Source organism: Cyprinus carpio, chromosome B10 (assembly GCF_018340385.1).
Source record: "Cyprinus carpio isolate SPL01 chromosome B10, ASM1834038v1, whole genome shotgun sequence".
NCBI classification, from domain to species: Eukaryota; Metazoa; Chordata; class Actinopteri; order Cypriniformes; family Cyprinidae; genus Cyprinus; species Cyprinus carpio.
This window is the reverse complement of record NC_056606.1, coordinates 21,172,407-21,193,064: the sequence shown is the minus strand read 5'-3', so window position 1 is coordinate 21,193,064 and position 20,658 is coordinate 21,172,407. Positions and strand designations below refer to the sequence as shown.

Sequence of the window (20,658 nt, the reverse complement as noted above, 5' to 3'; positions counted from 1 at the left end):
CAAAATATTTTAATTTTATGTTTTTTTTTAGTTTTAGTCAATGATAATAACTTAACTGAAATAAAATATATTATAATTTATAAAATATTACAAAACAACACTTTCAAGTTACTGAGACAGCATCTCATTTTCAACTTTTTAACTTATTAAAAATAACTAAAACTGAAAAAAGAGACCAAACCACACATTATAATTTGTACAAAATTTAGAAAATACAAAAGTAAATCTAAATCAAAATATTAATAAATGTTATAATAGTATCTCGCTGATACTAAAATAACCCTGATTTGTATCACTAATAAGTGACAGAGAAATATATTTTGTATTACATGATGTTTTATGGTAATGCTTATTTTAATTGCATCTAGTGATAAGCCATTTAGATGAACCTTTTAAACAAAACATTCATGATACTGTATTTACTCACTGTTAAAAGCAAAACTAATTCCATAAAATGTCAATGTCTTTAAAGGAGTCTTTTGACCTTTGACTGCACAGAACTTTAGCTCTATATGGAACGACTTTTTGTAGCGAATGTTGGAATTGTTTCTCCTGAGCTTCTGCACTGTATTCCCATGCTCTGCTATATTTAAACTCCAGCATCTCTCTCTTGTCTCCGGCTGAGCTGAACCTGGATGGAGCCCAGAGGCTTCAGATATTGATCACTAGCTAGAAAGGGAAGTGACCTTCAAAAACTCTATCTTCAGCTCGGCGGATGATTCACTGCCTTTGAACAGGCTGCTTAAAGAGATGTAATTAATGCGGAAACCTGCGTGCCGGCAGCATTTGATTACCTGGAATAGACCAGGGGAGCCCAAGGCCTGCTGGGACGTTTCTGCGTGATCAAGGTCTGTTTCAACTCTGACACACATCACAGAGAGAATTCACTGCATGCGTGTGTTTTGTTTATGTCAGGCGACTGGCTCGTGAAGGAAGAAACATATTGTGTGAAATCGCATGGATAATTATGTTCATTTGTGAGCATAATTACCACCGGTTTCATTTGATTTATTTGTAGCTGGAGAACAATTGCATCTTCCTTTAGACATAATTAGCAGGGTGTGGATTTAGCAGGCATTATGCTTCTGATGATGGCATTTCAGGCCATATTTATATAAGGATGTGTGCGCGACATGAAGAAATAAGCTATCAGGGTTTCATTTCCATGTCTTTGGTAGCAAGTCTCTTTGTTGCTGAATAAATGGCACACCGCAGAAGATATATTTGAGGTGTATTATAGAAGACTTGAAAGATGTGTCTAATAATATTAACCTGTTTGAAGCTGCAGGTTCATACAAGCTCATATGCCATTATGCACACAAGAGTGAACAATGCTGGACACGTCATTGCAATGACCTTCTGAAATGTCTCTATTTCAGTTCAGTGTTTTTGGCATGATAATTGGAGTATAGTATTAGCATTATTTTTTATATGCAAAATGCTTATAAAGATAATAATAAAAAGAACAATGAAAGAGGAAAAGGAAAACAGTTTAATCTTTTAAAATTATTATCATTAATTCTATTTTTCTATTTCCATCATGCAAGGTTTGTGCTGAAAACAGCAGCTTTCCACTGATGATTTTCTAAGAGATTATTAGTTCTCTACTGACCTCTTGAGTAAGAAAGCTGAAGTACACCGCCAAACATAAATACGGTTTATAACAGTGTGCAGTGTGGTTTACATTACACATTATAACAAAAATATTCCTCAACATATAAACCTTTTTTTTAATCGGCAGATTTTTGCAGATTTCAACTTTTAGACACTTTATGACCAAGTAAACAAAATAAACTGAAGACACAATATGTCAATATGTTACACAATGAGTTGCATTCTCAACACTTCAGACTTCTTTGAAGCATAAACTTGCTTCATTTTGTTCAGTTTCTCAGAACAAAGTACCTCAAGTAAATAAATCTTCATTTAAGATTGTCCAGATATTTGAATAGAAAAACAAGACAAAAATACTGTAAGATTTTTGCAGTGTATGTGACATTTAATGCCATGACTATATGAATTTAAGACTTTTAAGACCGTAATTTGACTGTAAATACCTTTTTTAGATCTGCAGAAACCCTGTATCTGCCTTTCAGTTATTGGTTTATGTTTAGCGAGTCTGTCAGCTACTGTAGGCTATGTAAACAGTTAACTGTAGGCTATGTAAACAGGCTGAAGTAATAAAAAAAACTGCAACATCATGTAATAATATAGATTTATTTTTTCCAATTCCATATTTGTGATCACAGTGTAGACGTCCAAATCAGTAACAATAACTCCAGAATTTGTACAAAATCAAAACACTGGGGACACAACTTTGAAAGAAAGTGATACTGAATGACACTGACACGGAATTCGATCCAGCATTGTATTCAAATTAAAATCTGTTACTTTAAAAACATGTAAAAGCTGCCAGCTGAATCCAGTTTACAGAAAACATCAGTGAAGATTTAAACAGTATCTTTTGAATGATACTCTTACAGTACCATGACAGAATCGATCACAATCAGTTATAAATATTCAAGTGATAACGTGTGAAGGTTTTCTTTAGTGCTACGTGACATGATCAAACAGGACAGACTAGAATTACTTTAATACCAAATAAAATTCAAAGAAAGAACAAAACAAAAGAACCAAAGAAACATGGACTAGAGTAACACATACAAACCTACAAACCAGTAAAAACAGAGAACACTGAAGTATAAAAACACAAAAGACAGACAGAAATATAGCGTAGCCTGGAGTGCATCAGTGGTTGCTGTGACACTGACATCTACTTACAGTAAATCAATTCTAAGTATAAAATACTTTTTCAAAAGCCATTTTCTGGTGACCGGCACATATTTCCTCTGGCTGTTTATCAGTGACAGCATCATTAAGCAGAACTGAGAACTTAACGGCTGTTAGAGTTACAGATGCAGTATGTTGCAGATTATTTACATCAAACAAATAAAATCAACAAGCACTATGGAGGCCCTCTGGGTGCGTTCTTGGTTATAGGAAAATGTTATTTTATAGATAAATCTTCTTTATTATTATTTTTTTAGGCCCATTCTTACAGCAAGACACTACAGGTGAATAGGGAAAATATTTAACTAATACACCTCACTAATCATAATACATTAAAACCAATGCTCTGAACTACATTTCTGAAATGTTACGTCTAAATGAAGTATTATTTAATAAAATATGCACTCATTTGAACAACTTCCAAAATAGAAGGTTTTTTTTTTGACATATTAAAGGTTTTTATAGAAGGGATTTTAGATTTCTCATTTTATCACTCCATAAATCAGAAAATACTGTCAACAACACCCAGACAAAACCCATGCCATTACAGATATGTACTGTAATTGAAATCTACAGATGCAAATAGATATAGTGTAATAAAATAAACACCTAAATGTGTATTTTAAATTTTGTCTTTCCACTATTCTAAAAGTAGACATGTAACGAAAGCAAAACAGACTAAAATCTCAAAACTGGTCAGTGCATGAAAAAATGTGTTGGCCTGTAGTGTCTTGTTTTTTAAAGGGATTTCAATGCACAGCATCATACTTTATTTAATCCATCTGATCACTCACAAGGTGAATTTAGTGTTATTTCGATTCAGGATGTCCTAGCAGAATGCAACCATTAATATTCAGTAACATCTCTCCTTGATAATAATACCTTACACAGTCGCCCTAGTGTCAGACTGACCACTCTGAGCGCCGACTCAAGCCCGAAAGCTCCAGCTCCTCTGGAAGGGCTGGAAGGGTTTCTTCAGCGTGAGGAACATCAGCTGAGGTTTGAGTCTCATGGGTCTCTCTGGGAAAACCGCTGCCTCACTTTCAGCGTTGGGAAAGCGTCTGCGGTAGATGTCAGGATGAGATCTCTGGAACTGACAGCCAAGAAACAAACAAAAAAATAAAAAATAAATAAATAATCACACAGGGGAAAATAAACAGTGTGTCTCAGATTTCAACGTTTCTGTAACACATCGGCCTTTTAGAACAGAATTTAGTTGACATTTAAAAAAAGATTCAGTGTAAAACAATTAAATCTCTATAAAGGCTATAAACAGAACCCTGAGCAATTCAATCACACCATTATGTTTGTGATAAGTCTACTGGAAATACATTTTCATGACAGATGTTCCTTTAGCTACTAAGTCATGTGAAAAGGATCCTCTCTAACCTGCTTCAGCTTCTTCTTCTTGTCTTTAATGGACATGTTCTTGTCTTGTATGATGTTCTCCAGTAGTGCCACAATGGCTCCGAGATCCAGAGACCCTCTGCTGCTCAAACTCCTCTGTGCTGATCTGTCTGCAGAACGAGTGAGGTGAAGACACCATGGTGGTGTCCATGTCTGCACCCGCATATTTTATTTGAAAACAACCAAAGCATGCGAGGAGATCAGAATTTGGGGTGAGAAAGAGACGTCCAAAGCTCATTAACTTCAAAACATTTAATGGCTTTTTAACAAACGTTGCATTTGGAGATCTTAAAAACTTGACTTTGCTGAAAACGTCCTCACATTCAGGCCATTCAAGATGTAGGTAAGTTTGTATCTTCAGAACAGATTCGAAGAAGTTTAGCATTCCATCACTTGCTCACCAATGGATGCTTTGCAGTGAATGGGTGCCGTCAGAATGAGAGTCCAAACAGCTGATAAAAACATCACAATAATCCACAAGTAACCCACACCACTCCAGTCCATCAATTAACATCTTTGATTTTATATTTTTCATTCTGACGGCACCCATTCACTGCAGAGCATCCATTGGTGAGAAAGTGATGTAATGCTACATTTCTCCAAACCCCCATGTTCCCATGAAGAAACAAGTAAATATTCAGCAATTTTTCATTGATTGTTCATGTGTTCACAACTAATATTAACAGAACTTTTGATCTTAAAAATGTATTAATAAATGTAGAAAACAATATTAAAATTCATAAACACTATGTAAATACTATTCATTGTTACTTGACGTTAACTAATGTAGTTAATTCATGTTATCAAATGAAAACTTATAGTAAAGTGTTAACAAATTTTCCTGTTCTTACTGTGATAATATTTTATCATAATTTGTAATATCACAATCTATTTTCCACAACACAAACAAATCTATATTAATACAAATACCTATAATATTTATTACATTAATTCCCACTTCATTTTTTTTCTCAGAAATACACCAAAGTTGTTGTGGATGCAGTTTCATGATATAGTCAATCACTTATCAAGCATTTAATGAATGACGTGGGATGCTGACCTGAGCTCTTCTGAGGTGAGACAGATGCTCCTCAACAGATTTACGGAGGTTGGATGGCACCTTCAGCACACAGTCGTGGTTATCAATCATAAACGTGACCAGCTTGGTGGCCAACAGCTCGTCCAAGTCCACCTCATCCGCAGATCCCAGAATGCACCGGGAGAAGGTCTGGACCATCTGCACAGGAGCGAAGGCACCCGCAAGAGACAGACAGTGTGTAAGCTGCTCGTAGAATCTACTGAAAGCTGAGCTGAATTATAAATGAACTATGACAGTTAAGGACTATCAGTGATTTGCAAGTAATTAACTTGTACAGAGAACATCTATCTGAGGAGTTGAGTGGTTTACCAGGGTACGAGCTCCTATGGTGTCATTCAGAGCGGGGAGAGAGGGGTTGGCACAGACTTTAGCCATCAGACGCATTAACAGCTGGAGTTTACGACGGTTGGCTGGAGGCAGCAGGAGACAGCAGACCTGCAGCGCTTCAACCGCAACCGACTGCAGAAGCCCTGCGGGAGGAAAACAGTTACAAGAACACTTATGCTCCCAAAAGCTACATTTATTTGAGCTGACATTTATATGACAAATACAGCGATATTGTGAAATATTTCTATTTAAAGGGTTAGTTCACCCCAAAATTAAAATTAGCCCATAAATTACTCACCCTCAAGTCATCCTAGGTGTATAGGAGTTTCTTCTTTCAGACGAATCCAGTCGGAGTTATATATATATATAAAAAAAAATTGTCTTTGATCTTTCAAGCTGTTTAATAGCACTCAGTGGGTGTTGCATGCATCAGTCCAAAAGAAGTTAAATAAAAAGCACCCATCCATTAAAAAAAAAGGGAGAACAAAGGCCTCCTGTGGCAAAAGATGCGTTTTTGTAATAAAAATGTCCATATTCTAAACGTAATAATCTAATGTAGCTTGCGCCAACAGTTGTACACAGAAGCAGCTCCGGGAGGATGACGTATGAGGTCAGCGCTGCGCAAACGAGTCTCATGAAAACCAACGTTTGTTTACAGGAGCAAAGGAAGCAAATTTTCCTTACTTTAGCAAAGGAAAACCAGTCTCCTCTTGGCTTATAACAAAATTCTCCGACATTCTTCTTTACAAATCCTCGTTTTTTACTTCCAATCAGTAACCGTTGTTTTGTTTTGATCTCTCCGCTGCGTTTCCACGTGTGACACTTCTGAGCTGCGCATGCGCAAAGCCGAACTCATACGTCATCAGCCCGGAACTGCTTCTGTGTACAACAGTGAGCACAAGCTACATTAAAGTGATTATTATGTTTTGAATATGGATATTTTTCTTACAAAAATGCATCGATTCGCTACAGGAGGCCTTTGTTCAGACCCCAGAGCCATGTGAGACACTTGGTTTTTTGGATGGGTGCTTTTTATTTAACTTCTTTTGGACTGATGCATGCAACACCCGCTGAGTGTCATTAAACAGCTTGAAAGTTCAAAGACAATTTTTAATATAACTCCGACTGGATTCGTCTGAAAGAAGAAAGTCATATACACCTAGGATGACTTGAGGGTGAGTAATTTATGGGCTAATTTTCATTTTTGGGTGAACTAACCCTTTAAAATAACTGTGCTGTAACATCCAAAGTGCTGTATTTTCAGCATCATTACTCCAGTCTTCAGTGTCACATGATCCTTCAGAAATCATTCTAATAGACTGATTTGCTGCACAAAAGCCTTTCTGATAGTTATCAATGTTGAAAACAGTTGTGCTGCTTAATCATTTTGAGGAAACCGTACATTTCTTTTGTCAGGATGGCTTGATGAAAAGACAGCGTTTATTTGAAATGGAATCTTTTGTAACATTATAAATGTATTTACTTACAACTTAGAAAAATCTAATAAAAAAAAAAAAAAAATAATTAAACATTTCTTTAAAAAAAATCTTACTAGCCTCAAAATTTGGACAGTAGTGCATAAATAGTAAATATATTTTTATTTATATATTCTCAATATTTACTAATCTATTAATTCAAAGATTCAAAGAATAGAGCACTATGAATTCAGACTGTTTTTTGGTCATTGTAATAATCTCAAAATGTATCGGCTGATTAAATATGTTCATCACTCATCGTGTGAATAGCTTGTGCATCACTCACCCAAAATACTGACAAATATTTCATACAGATGGAAAGTCAAAAGTGGCTCTTTCAATCTCTGAAAATGTTCTGCCACTGTCCTGAAGACGTCTCTCTCGAACCCTGGATACATGGGCTGCCTGATGTCATTCCCATTGGGCCCTAAAAATGAGTTCAAAAATGTATAAAAATGAATACACAATTAAAGATGGACTATAATGTAATATGCATACAGACATCATATTTAATTACATATTAATTTATAAAAAAAGCAGTTTGCCAACCTAAACAAAGGCTAACAAACTATATCGCATGGCAAAATAATTATTTATTGTGATTATTAACAACACATTTAATTATCCATTAGACATTGAATTAGTAGGACAGCAGATGATCAGTCACTCACAGTTTGCCAGGCATTTCATTGCAGATAACACCCAATGAGGCAAGTCCTCTATAAAATACACAACATACAGAAAAAGATCGATCAGAAACTAGCTGTAAGAATATTTAATGTGTTAAAATATAACCTTTGCTCACCTGCTTTGTTCTTAAGCACAACAATCCCCTGCTTATTAACACCAAAGACATTGTGAACGATGTGCTTGGGGCTCAGAAGTTTGGCATCTAAAACCCCGTCCAGGGACCTGAGACCTAAAACAGTCTGTAAACTAATAAGAGAGTACATTTTAAAAACAAAACTCCTTTTGTTGAGCAGGATTAGAGCTTCTCTGTTGATGCTTACTGTGTTAGTGTCATTGACTTCCATATCTGGTCCACGTGTTTCGGGGTTAATTCTCTCCTCCGGATTAAACGGCATTCAGGAACCTCACCGATGGCGATGCTGTGCCTCTTGTTCCACGACTCGGAATTCTAGAACAAAATATATACGAATCTGAAAAACTTTACATAAAACGTACAGTCTTTGTCAAACTTTGTCGGAAACATTATGAATTTGAAATGTTTTTTAATTAAATCTCTTATGCTCATGGTGGCTGCATATATGATAAAAAATTCTGTAATACTGTAAAATATTATTACAATTTGAAATAAATGTTTTCTATTGTAATATATGTTCAAATTTAATTTATTCCTTTGACTTTCCAGCATCATTTCTTCTTCATGTCTTCAGTGTCACATGATCCTTAAGAAATCATTGTAATATACAGATTTGCTGCTCGGAAAACATTTTTTATTATTATCAATGTTAAAAGTATTTGTGCTACTTGTTTTACTGTATTTTTGAGCACATAAATGCAGCCTTGGTGAGCAGAAGACAATTCTTTTGACATTGTAAATGGCACTAGAAGGGATACATTTTTAGGAAAATAAATGTTTTTCCACAGCCGAGTGTTCTCTTACCATGAGAGGCTTCACTGGGATCTTCTCCGGCACTGATATCTCCTCAAAGTCATCCCAGTGTGGGATTCTGGGTACTGAGCTGTGATCTCTTACCGGTGGACGCACAGGAACGGGCTTCAGAGGGGATTGTGGGGGAAATCTAAAATATTTAAAGCATTTATTATTATTTTGAAAAACTATTTTTTTATTATAACGAACATATATATTTTTTTGTATATAGCGCTTTATACAATACAGATTGTTTCAAAGCTGCCTCACATTAATAAAGAGAAAAATAACACTTGTTATAAATGTAATTTTTGAAAGATAGATAAGAAAGTACCTGTATAGATGTCCACTGTCCTCAAAGTCCTCTTTACCAAATCTTCCTTTGACATCCTCAATGACATGGTTTTTGAGGAATTTCCGAAGTAACTGGAGTGTTTGGTAGCGCGTCACCTCTGGTCCGAAGTTCTGGTTTTGTCTGAGCAGCTCGTGGAGGAAGTCGACGGCCTCGGCTCCTGTGAAACTGTGGTCATAACTCCTGAAATGAGCCCAGTGACGTCTGACTGGCATTCCACCACGGAAGAGCCTGATGGTCTCATTCCACTGAAAAAATAAATAGATAATAATAAAATATTACCACTAATGTGGTTTTAACAGCAAACTGTTGAGAGGTGGTGAATTTACATTGTAACAATGTTGTTTATCTTAATTATGTATCTACTGTTTACATTTAGAAAGGTGAATTAAATCCAAGTTACGTGTCTACTTTAAATGTTTGAAATAACTGTGAAAATAAGATGTCAAAATATGGATGAAATAATTTTGTCATTTAGCATTACAGATATATTAATGTCAAAATGAAACAAACTTATACTGACCTGTACTTATTAAAACAGATAACAATAAGTGAGCACACTAAATTGTATTGTATTTTAAATTCTTAAAAACTTCTTGCCGACAAATGGGTAAAACCCAACCTAGTGGTTTGAAGGAAAGATTTAAAATGACAATTAATTCGTTTTGGGGGGCTGTATGAAAAAATGCATGCATGACAATTTTCTACTCAGGAAATATAAAATTAAACAACATATTCTATATGTATGGGAAAACACACACACACACACACACACACACACACATACATACATGTGTATATATATATATATATATATATATATATATATATATATATATATATATATATATATATATATATATATATATATATACACACACACACACCCACACAAAGATACACACACAAAACTGTATTCAACTTTTATATTTTTGCTGCTTGAAAACCTCTTTGATCCCTACACCAAATCTAATATTAATTATTTTATTAATAACAACGATGAAGTAACTGGTATTTTGATGGAAACTGCAGATACCATGGTGAAGTTTTGTTACACAGGAATTTTCCCTCAGGGATAAAAAAAAAAGTGCATCTAAAACATATAAGCTGTTTCTAGATGTTTGCTGAATGTTATAGATTTACAGCTTTAGGGTGAATTCAGGTAAACTATTTTCTGTTCAATTTGTCTCAGTTCGGCCAAATTAAAGCCATGGGTAAAACGGTGATATTCTTTAGTGGTTACCTTGACTTTAACAATCAGTCACAGACCAAAGAAACAACATTTCTTATATTAGTGGCAGTAATATAATGAACCTAAAACTCGTCATGTATTCCACGCGACATATTTTCCAGCATTCATACGGAAAATAAAGCAACCACAAACTCTCTCGCGGCTTTAAATGTATTATGTATTCTGATGTGTGACAATATAATTAAAACACACATATTTTGTACATTTTAAAGAAATACTGATGTAAACTCTAAATCAGTTCACGTGCTGTGTGCTCAAACAACGCGTGAAAACATTCATTTTTTACATAACTTACCAATTTCGTCGCCCTATAAGGTCCAGGTCCAATCATTTTACCATCCATTTGAGCCCTATTAATTTTTAGGAGCTTATATTCTTATTATTTATCCATTTATGTTACTGTGTTTATCTCCGTAAACATCTCCACGCCGGTTACTGCACTTAGTTTTGAAAAGCGACACGTTCCTGACAATAATGTGATTGGCACACGAAATCAGTCACGTGACGCTACTGATTTACCAAATATGGGCATCGCCTTTACCGGGAGTTGCCCAAGTGCAGTATGGGAAATGTAGTGCAAGTGCGCTGTTGAAAACTTGTGTAGACGTAATGAAAGCACAAGAAAACCAAGAGATATTGACAAATAATTTATTTTGTTTCATTATAAAAAACTCAATTTCTTTTTTTTTTTTTTCACAAAATTGGAAATTCATTTAAAAGACAAAAAAAAAAAAAAAAACAACAACAACAAGGAAAAGTCCTGCAACATTGTTTTGGTCTTCCATTTCCTCATCTCTGATCAGTAAAGCATAAAAGCATAACAAGTAATTCCTACAGAGCAATATCATTTTAAAAAGATCACATTAAGAAAACAGCAACATTAAATAAAGAATAAATAGTCACACAGCATAAATCACTGACAAAACTTCAGATGATGTCACTTCTGCGGCATGCGGTAAACTTCCAGGTTCAAGCACAACCAGGTAGATCAGTCAAGCGTTCCTCGAGGGTCAAAGGGCCTCTGGCTCATTCAGTTACAACTAAAACATAACCTTCAAAAACCCTTTTAGAAAAACTTCAAAAAACCCTGTGCTCTCATAACCTCTTTTAGATTTGGCCAGCAGTTCAATCATATTCCAAAGATGAAAAATGTGATATTTACAGGTAAATTAGAGCATATTAGAACAAAAACACTGTACTTCCCACCCCATGCTCATTTCAAAGCCTTAAGTGAAGATGACAAAAATAAGGCCAGCATCTCTAGTGAAACACCAGTGTGCAATTTTCGGACGTCTTAAATCCAGTGATAAGGTGGGTGTATTCCACATTAGTTTTAACATAAAACAGGGAAGTGGAAATTGAACGGATGAAATAAAAAGGAATATTCCCACTTAATATGTTAGCGCTTCACGTTTGGGTGGCCGATGGAAAGATCACTCAGATTTCTTGAGAAGGTAGTTTCCGTTCTGGAGGATCTTGGGAAGCCTCTTGCCCTTGGTGTAGGCGTGATAGTAGAAGTTGAGGAACAGGACTAGGAAGATCAGCCCATATGAACCGATGACGTAGACGAACACAGGAAACTGGTAAGGACAGTCCTTCATGAAGAAGTACTGGCCAATGTGAACGGTGATTAGCACAAACTGAACCTAACACAAACAAACAGAAAGGGTTGAGTTAGAACCAATTAAGAGTTCCAACATCAAAAAGCCTGGATGTTTGTCAAAAGACACTGGGGATGGGTAGATAAGCTGGTAACTTACCAGCTGGATGGTGGTCATATACTTTTTCCACCACAGGTACTTCTGATAGGCGGGTCCCATGGCGGAGAGAGCATAGTAAGTGTACATTATGACATGGACGATGCAGTTCAGCAGGGCATGGAAGGTTCCCAGACCACCTAAGAAAGCAAAACATACCATTAGCATTTAACAGTATTCATTAAAGGAATATTTAATCCAAATATGAGAAATTAAGCTGTGTAGACATTTTATGCTTTGCATACAAGTAAAGTGGCTGACCACAGTGGTCAAGCAACTTGAGGTCATGCTGTTTGGCTTGCATTTGCACTTTTTTTAGGGTGAATTTAAATGGATCGTTCATCATTCAACCTCTATTAAAAGGTACCCAAAACATGGATCCAAAAAGGTCATAAATGCATCTGAAATGAATCAAGTGGTTTAAAACCTAACATTAAATTGAACCTCTTCACATAACCGTCCATTTCGTTGGGAGTCATTTTACAATGCCGTCATGACCTTTTGGAAGTTTTGCTCATCTGGACTTTCAATGGCGAGACAGAAACCTCTGTTAACCTGAAGTTTTTGGGTTTGGAATGAGACAACTGTCATTTTTGGTTGAATGATCCATAATACTTTACCTGCGGCGAATCTGACCCCAAACCACCAGGTGAAGGGCATGATGGAGTGATGGAAGACGTGAAGGAAAGTAACCTGACTGTTCTTTTTCCTCAGGACAAAGAAAATCTGTGAAGACAAGACAACAGAAGAGGTTTAGCATTGATCATCCATCTGGACACCTAATGTTTATTTTCTGAACACAGAAGAAGCCCACTTACAGTGTCAAGCATCTCAATGAACTTGGAGAAATAGTACAGCCAGCAGGTCCATGCCATCTACAAGGAAACAAGAAGAACAAGGAAGTGTCAAATGGTTGCACGCGTCATTGGCAACAAATGAACAATCACAAGAATGTGCTCCATTCACATACCCTGAGAGCCTGAGGAGAACTGGAATAATCCACCAGGTCACACCTATAGGTGTAGCCGTTCGCCCAGCCTGACATGAGAAACTGTAAAAGGAAGAAGACACATTTTGATAAACACACAACAATAGAGAGAGACAGAGAAACACTAGAAACTCACGATGAAACATGTTCAATGACCTCGTAAATCAAGTAGATGGATAACACCACAATGCTGAAGTTATAGATGATCATTGGACGCTTGAGGTCGAAGGGCTTGCGGTTTTCCATCAGCCGAGGTCCCAGCAACGTCACAAAGTAGATGTAAGCAGTGATGATGAACGTTTGAGGAAACGGAGTTGCCATAAGGAGCCAGTTCTCGGTCCGTGGATCTACAAGCGGGACAAAAAAAGATGTCTTATTTTACAGCCAATTACAGAAATCCTACAGACACAGATGTGCTGATGATGCAAACTCACCTGCTTCCTTAATCCACTCATCGTAGAGCAGAACAGCTGTTGAGGTCAGTGTGCTGTTGGAAGTCATATCTAAGGAGTCTTTAGGTTTCCCTTCTGGTGGACAAAAAGGAGAACAAATTACTAACGAGATATTTAAATAAGCTTATTTGTAAACCAAAATAACCATATTAATGCGTTTTAGCTTTAATGTAGCATAGCTTTCCTCTTTTCCATGCAAATACGGTTACAAATCAAGCCTGTGCCATAAAACTTCCAATCAATAAAAAGGAAATAAATAAACAAATAAAAAAAATAAAAAAAAAAATAAACTCATATGAAGCACTAGTGATGCCACTCCCAAAAAGACTAACCCATCCAAACCACTCCCAAACACAACTGGAAAGACGTGAAACCCCTGTAGATTCCAGATGATTTCACTCATGTTCAGCATTTGAACTCAGAATAACAGATTAAACGCTTCTAAACGTCATAAAAGCGCTTCAAAACAGCCAGGTCTACTTAAACGGGAATTCCTAAAATCGAATAAATACGAATCCTGGTGCGACAGCCACTAAAAAATAAAACCCCAAACCTTAAAACCCGAGGTTGCGCTCCCTCCACGCTCTCCCTCCTTCGCTCGGCTGCTGGTGTATCAATTGCATGACTCATTTAAAACGGCAGGACTTATACACCTGTAAGCGTGGCTCCTCCCACAATTATTCATATATGGAGGTTCCGTCGCATGAAACTTCCGGAATTTAGGTCGAAACTTTGAGGCGCGCGCTCATTGGCGTTTCCACGGTGACCTGTATGAAAATATGAGCGGAACGCTGTACGAATGTCACCAGCAGGTGTGTGACATTATATTTGCACCCTGCTTAATGCTACAAAACTGAAAAAGCAAAACATGCTGACTGAACATGTTTTCAAGGTGACCTTAACGAAAAAATGGTCCTTTTCACCTCAGAATAAAAAAATAATAAAAAAACGGTTTATACATCAATCTGAGATTTATACATCAATCTCTTCTGTCCTATCAGGAAAGGACAATATTTGGCTGAGATACAACTATTTGAAAATCTAGAATATGAGGTGCAAAATAAATAAATAAAATAAAAATGAAAATGTTGAGAAAATATTGTGGAAATCGCTTTCAAAGTTGTCCAAATGAAGTTCTCAGCAATGCATATTACTAATAAAAAAATAAGTTTTGATAGGCCTATATTTATGGTAGGAAAATTACAAAATATCTTGAACATGCTAACATTGCTACAAATATACCCGTGCTACTTAAGACTGCTTTTGTGGTCCAGGGTCACACATTATATATTGAACACTGTTATATCCCATGGAAAAAGACACCCATTGACCCCTTGTGACAACATGCCACGATTTTACCCAACAGATAATACAGAAAAGACAGAAAAATTAAACTAAATGCAGGATAAAACATTGCAATAATAAGAATGAAGGGGGACTGTATATGATTTTTCCCCCCGTTAAACATTATCATTTATTTATTGTTTATTTTTACTTTGATGTGAAGTGTTTGTGTGTGATTCACCCTTTGTGTGTGAGTCTTCACCCTGGTTTCAGTTTCAGGGCTGGGTCACCCCATCAGTGAAGACCATTAGATGTGTGAATGAGCAGAGGGGCTCTGTTGCTTTCAGAGTCATTATGGCACAATAGAAGAGTCGTACACCGTTGGGTGTGAATAATAAAACTATGCTACGAGTGGAAAAAGAAGGGTGTATGTTAACCAGAGAAAAGAAGTGAAAATACAGGCCTAGTGATCCCAGTGTTTCTATATGACTTCATAATATTTGTCATCATAATTAGTATATGCATTATGAAAACACATGTTTTGTAAATTGCTCATTGTGAAGGAATGCTTCTATTAAACTCCTGGCTCTTTAAATTTAGTTTAATAATCAAAAACAAAAATTCAACATGATCAAGATCAAATGCATGAAAAAATTTAAAAACAAAATGCAAATGCAGAATGAATACAAGATCCTTTTAATAAGCTTTTGAGAGACTTATATTTCATTTTGGGTCTTAGGATTTCAATAGTGCACATGAGCATGTTTCTATGAACGTGTTGAGAAACACAACAGCCTCTGAAACCCTGAACATACCTGAGCTGTGACAATGATTTCAAATACAAAATAAAAAAAAATAAAAAGGCTCTAAATGTGGCCTTACATTCTGAGAAAACAAAAAATAAAATAAATACAATTGAAAAAAAAAAAATAAGAATTGTATCAGTGCATGTTGTGTGGAGATTCTTTTTCCCAAGATTGCTAGTTTGTCGCATTGTTGTCGCATTATACTAAAACTTACTGACTTTGCTCGTACATGGTATTCAACTTCCTTTTTCTACTTTCTGGGGATTTTTCCCCACTTTGTTACACTTGTGGTATTCCTGGTCTAAAATGGCCGGTCTACAAAAAAGTGCTTTTTTTATGTTATGCTATATCATTACCAAATAATGGTATTCAATCTTTATATCGACTTGTTTTCTTTCAGTTAGCACAGGTTTTCTATTTCTTTTTTGTAAATGATTGATCATAGGCCTCATTGATCTGAGCTTATGCTCAGTTTTTGAGTGAACATTGCACAAATTATGCACAAATAATGTTTTGTTTTTTCTCTCAAAAACTGAAGTGCACAAGCTCAGATCAATGAGGCCTATCAGTTGCAAAAACAAATACACAACCTGTGCTAATTGAAAGAAAACAATTGAATGAAAAGTTTGAATTCAAGATTTGGATTTAATATCTCATGATGGGAAATTTACAATTTTAGCTAATTTTTGGCTAGAAATACTAAATCTACAATGTGACATCAAGAACATTTTATCTCCAAAGAATCACATAGCTCAACTTAAGAACCCAGTGTAGCCAAAAACAGTTGTTGATGGAATGTTTCTTTCCACAAGTCAAGTCTGTTCACTTCAGAAATGACAGCAACACAAAAAATGTTTTGATAGAGTAGATAAATCTGAATGAAGTGATTACAGAAACTTGGGTGTTGCTGTTCTTGCTCAGTTTAACCGGCTAGTCGAGCTCTGGCAGGACGGCGCCAGAATCATCGCGACGTGCTTGCGTCCCGCTTACATATCCTCAAACTATTGTCTTATTGTCTAGTATCAGGGTTTTCGATCAGAGGTCCATGGAGATTATATATACACACAACAAAGACATAGGCAATAAAATATCTAAAATTTTCTTTTATTTTCATGACATTTCTAAATCTGTAACCTATTAGTGGTGGTTCCAGACTCTCCAAAGGTTGAAAACCAAGAAATAAAAAGGGAAATAGATCTAAGTAAATCAAATAAAGTTAATTGGAATGTTTTACAAAAAAGTCAGTCTTTCTTAAAATCTGATGTGTTGCTTTCCATTTCTTTATAATTATTTGTGAAATATAGCAATTTTTGAGTGAAAATTATTATTATTACTACTATTATTAGTATTATTATGTTCAGTGTATAATTAAATTTCTGGACTAAATTCACTGGGTTAATGACTGCTATTCATTTTCAGTCTTATCACCTTATGTCTATGCTCCAGTTTTATCATCTTACTCCATATGGTAAATGATAATAATAAAAATAAAATAAGCACATAATTATGTATTTCAGTGTACTTTACATCTCTCAGGGGTTGACATTCAGTATAAAGTACCTTAAACCCTTGTACAAAAATGCTTTATAGTTAGTACAAACACTTGAAATAAACAAAGGCGGTTGTGACATCACAAAAATGTGAAATATGTTACTAATAAATCAGGTTCAGCGGGTAAAGTTAAAGTTAACATTGGGCTGTTTTGTGACACCTTGTTAAACACAGTAATATACAGTAATATGTTAAGTAATATAATGATACATCCCTGAAAGCGCTATGTAGCCATTTAGAGTTTTTAGATGGACTTTCTCTTGGTTATTATGAATATGAACTAGTCAGAGTTAAAAAATGAAGGAAATTAATGTTTACATTAAGATTGATATTTTGGGCTGATGGAATTCATGATTTCTCTAGAGTAAAGTATTCTGTACTAGAAATAGAACCAAAGTTTAACTGGTGTTGTTGACTAAACGGCCTGGATAACCAAGCATCTTTCCTTAAACTCTTCTCAAATGCCTCAAATACCATAGGTTCAGTCTTAACCAATCAGCAAAGAGCAGATTGTTTTACCCCATTACATTTTAGAGGAGTATAATATCCACAGACAAAGAACTACAGCATATACAAGCAATCAGAACGCTGAGTAATATAGGAAATGAATCATCAAAGGAGCATCAGATAAATGCAGTGTTGTCACATACCATAGATTTCCTGTGATGTTGAAATGATTTGTTCTTATCAATGTCTAATGCCTCAGAATGATAACACCGTCTATCAGTTTATATTGGTTTAGGTAGTGATAAACTACTTAAACTTACAGAAATAATCCGTTTCTTAGAGTTAAGACAAGCATCTTGAAATTTACCTAATAAATTCATTTGTCTGGGTAAACACATATTGTACATCAGTCCATATACTGTGTTATGTAACATTATATAATGTTTTTATTGCATATTAAAGAGATAGTTCACCCAAAAATGAAAATCTGTCATCATTTATTCACCATGAAGTTGTTTTCAACCTGTTATGGATTTCTAAAGGTAAAAGATGATATTTTGAAGAATGTTGGTAACCAAACAGTTGACGGTAGGCAATTTGTTTTTGTTTTTCCGTACTATGGAAGTCAGTGGTTTAGTTACCAACATTTTTCAAAATATCTTTTTTGTGCTCAACAGAAACTAATACAGGTTTGAAACAACTTGAAGATGGACTCATCTCTTTAAAGTCTAACTTGTACCTTTATTAGGGTGTTCTGAGTGGTTGCCAAGACATTGTTATGTGGTTGTTAAGGTGTGTAGATTTTCTCATACCTTTGATGTAGTAACTGATGAAGTTTATTCCTGACCTGTCTCATTATGTCCACTAGAGTGCTCCAAACACTAGGTTTTCTTGATCTCCACATCATACAGGGAACTGTCTTTATTTGCTATTCCATAATCAGTCCTCCTGCTGTCCTACAGACACTCACTCAGTCTATGAATATGAAACTGCACTTTATACCTGACAATTATTCATGCCAGCTCTCTTTTGAGTCAGGATTACAATCATTGTGAGCTCTTGCATTCATCTAATAAAATTTATAAATATGATAATTTACACTCAATATGTTATTGCATACTGTTTTATAATGTACTACATTACTAGAGTGTAAATATCTGCCACCTAACTTTATTTACACACCTGTTGCCAAAGAATATGCTGATATTTTTGTGTAAACAGAATTTATCAATATTTGCACTTACTGTAACTAGAATATATCACTGTAGCTTGTTACAGTTTTAATGCTTTTATTTCAATTACCAATAAAATAAAATAAATGCAGCTTTGGTGAGTCAAAATCATTCTAAAATCTTACTCTCCAAATTTTTGAACAGTATCCTAAAATATGTTATCCTAACATATAATCCTTAAACAGGAATTAAGCACAGTATATTATGATTTTTTTAAATCAAACTGATGTTGGTGATGCTGTTTTTTTGCTTGAAAAAAAATGGAATGTACATTTACATGTACATTCCATTAATGCTCACTGAGGCAGCTACAGAACCTCCTATTAACAGCAGAATGAACCTGAACTGTGTCCCTGGTGGATGATATAAATGTGATTTATGTAAATGTTAATTGGAGGAATCCTCTCACTGTCTGCTGGTTCTGCAAAGAACTTGTCCTTCCTGGAGAGAAGCTTCTGCTGTCGTCTCCGCTGCCTGCTGGACAACTCCTCTGGCTTCCTGGTGAGGTGCACAGAACCACACAAAGGGCCTTACTTAAAATCGGAATTCAGTCATAATTGTCACACACTGTGTCAGAGTGAACGATGGAGACATAGATTAGAATAAACAGTTGTTAATGAATCTACACTAGGGGCAATACAAACCAGCAATGGGAGAAGACACACGTACATCACAATGTAAGACCCGAAAAAGACAGAACGCACAGACTGAGACTTAATTACATGAGGGTATGAGGACAATAGACAAGACACACCTGAATCACATGAACACAATCAAACAAGGAAGAAACTGGGTCCCGGAGGGCCTTGGAGCAGGAGGAGCCAAGCAGGACCCAGGCCACAGCCATAATGGTGACCCACGGTGGAGCCGACAGAGGGAGGAGCCATGGAGGAAGGGCCAACGACTCCAGGGGGCCGACCAACAGCGGCAGAGCAGGTGGCGGAGGAGCCTGAGGCGGAGAGCCGATGAGCCAGGGTGACGGGGAGGATCCAGAAGGCCAAGGCGGAGCAGATGGCTCAGGTGAACGAGGCAGAGGCGGGGATCCGGAAGGCAGAGGTGGAACCGGAGCGACAGAGGACCGAGGAGGAGCCGAAGGGAAGGAGGAGCCTGACAGAGCCAGAGGGACAGAGAGACGAGGCGCAGCCAAAGGAGTGGAGACCTGCAGGGTGGAGATGGGGCATATCAGCAAATACATCAATAAACCTCTCCTACTAAGTCCAGCAGTCCCAGATACACATTAAGCAAATCCTCAGCCATGGTGCAGAAGGCGGAAATCCTCACTACGCTCTCGCTGTCCATGGCATTCTCCCTCGTGGCAGGCATTGTAGCCGGCTCTCGCACCTGGACTGACATCATCAGCAGCTCCAGCTCTGCGGTGATCCTCAGCTCTGTCGCTCCTTGCAGCGATGGCTCGTTGGTAGTGGTGGGCACGGGCTCTCTGTCATCAGTGGGCTCGGGCTTAAGCTCTGCACAGCAGGGTGATGGTTGGCTGAGCTCTGGGTCAGGAGTGGAACTGGCGAGATCATCATCGGGACAGACAGTGGACGGTGATCTGTTTCTTGCCAGTATCCACTCCACAAAGGCAGCAAAATCTGCTCAAGGGTAATGGAACCATGGAAAACAAACAGAGGGGAACATACAATTAAACTTCTTTTCAGGTCGGGTCTTCTGTCACGCACTGTGTCGGAGGGAATTAGACGTGGATTAGAATAAACAGTCTTTAATGAATCCACACAATAGGCAATCCAAACCAGGAATGGGAGGAGACACACATACATCACAATGTAAGACCTGATGCTTCTGGGACTTAAATACATGGGGTAA

At 36.5% G+C, this 20,658-nt stretch overlaps 2 protein-coding genes across 2 annotated transcripts; both read right to left on the bottom strand.

Moving 5' to 3' along the window:
- Positions 1 to 3,152: 3,152 nt before the first annotated feature.
- On the bottom strand, positions 3,153 to 10,794 carry depdc1b (DEP domain containing 1B). Its single transcript, XM_042733242.1, is given in 12 exon segments — positions 3,153 to 3,883; positions 4,180 to 4,261; positions 4,263 to 4,373; positions 5,262 to 5,434; positions 5,606 to 5,766; positions 7,385 to 7,525; positions 7,770 to 7,817; positions 7,904 to 8,034; positions 8,109 to 8,236; positions 8,726 to 8,864; positions 9,048 to 9,313; positions 10,613 to 10,794. Coding segments are annotated over 12 exon segments (1,593 nt in total). The 5' UTR covers positions 10,661 to 10,794; the 3' UTR covers positions 3,153 to 3,718.
- Positions 10,795 to 11,351: 557 nt separating this feature from the next.
- LOC122134053 (elongation of very long chain fatty acids protein 7-like) lies at positions 11,352 to 14,218 on the bottom strand. The gene is made up of 8 exons (XM_042733241.1): positions 14,068 to 14,218; positions 13,497 to 13,589; positions 13,219 to 13,409; positions 13,045 to 13,125; positions 12,893 to 12,949; positions 12,695 to 12,800; positions 12,078 to 12,214; positions 11,352 to 11,963 (listed from the first exon to the last, which is right to left on the bottom strand). The coding sequence occupies exons 2-8, from the start codon at positions 13,561 to 13,563 to the stop codon at positions 11,751 to 11,753; spliced, it is 852 nt and encodes a 283-aa protein (XP_042589175.1). The 5' UTR covers positions 13,564 to 13,589; positions 14,068 to 14,218; the 3' UTR covers positions 11,352 to 11,750.
- Positions 14,219 to 20,658: the final 6,440 nt, after the last annotated feature.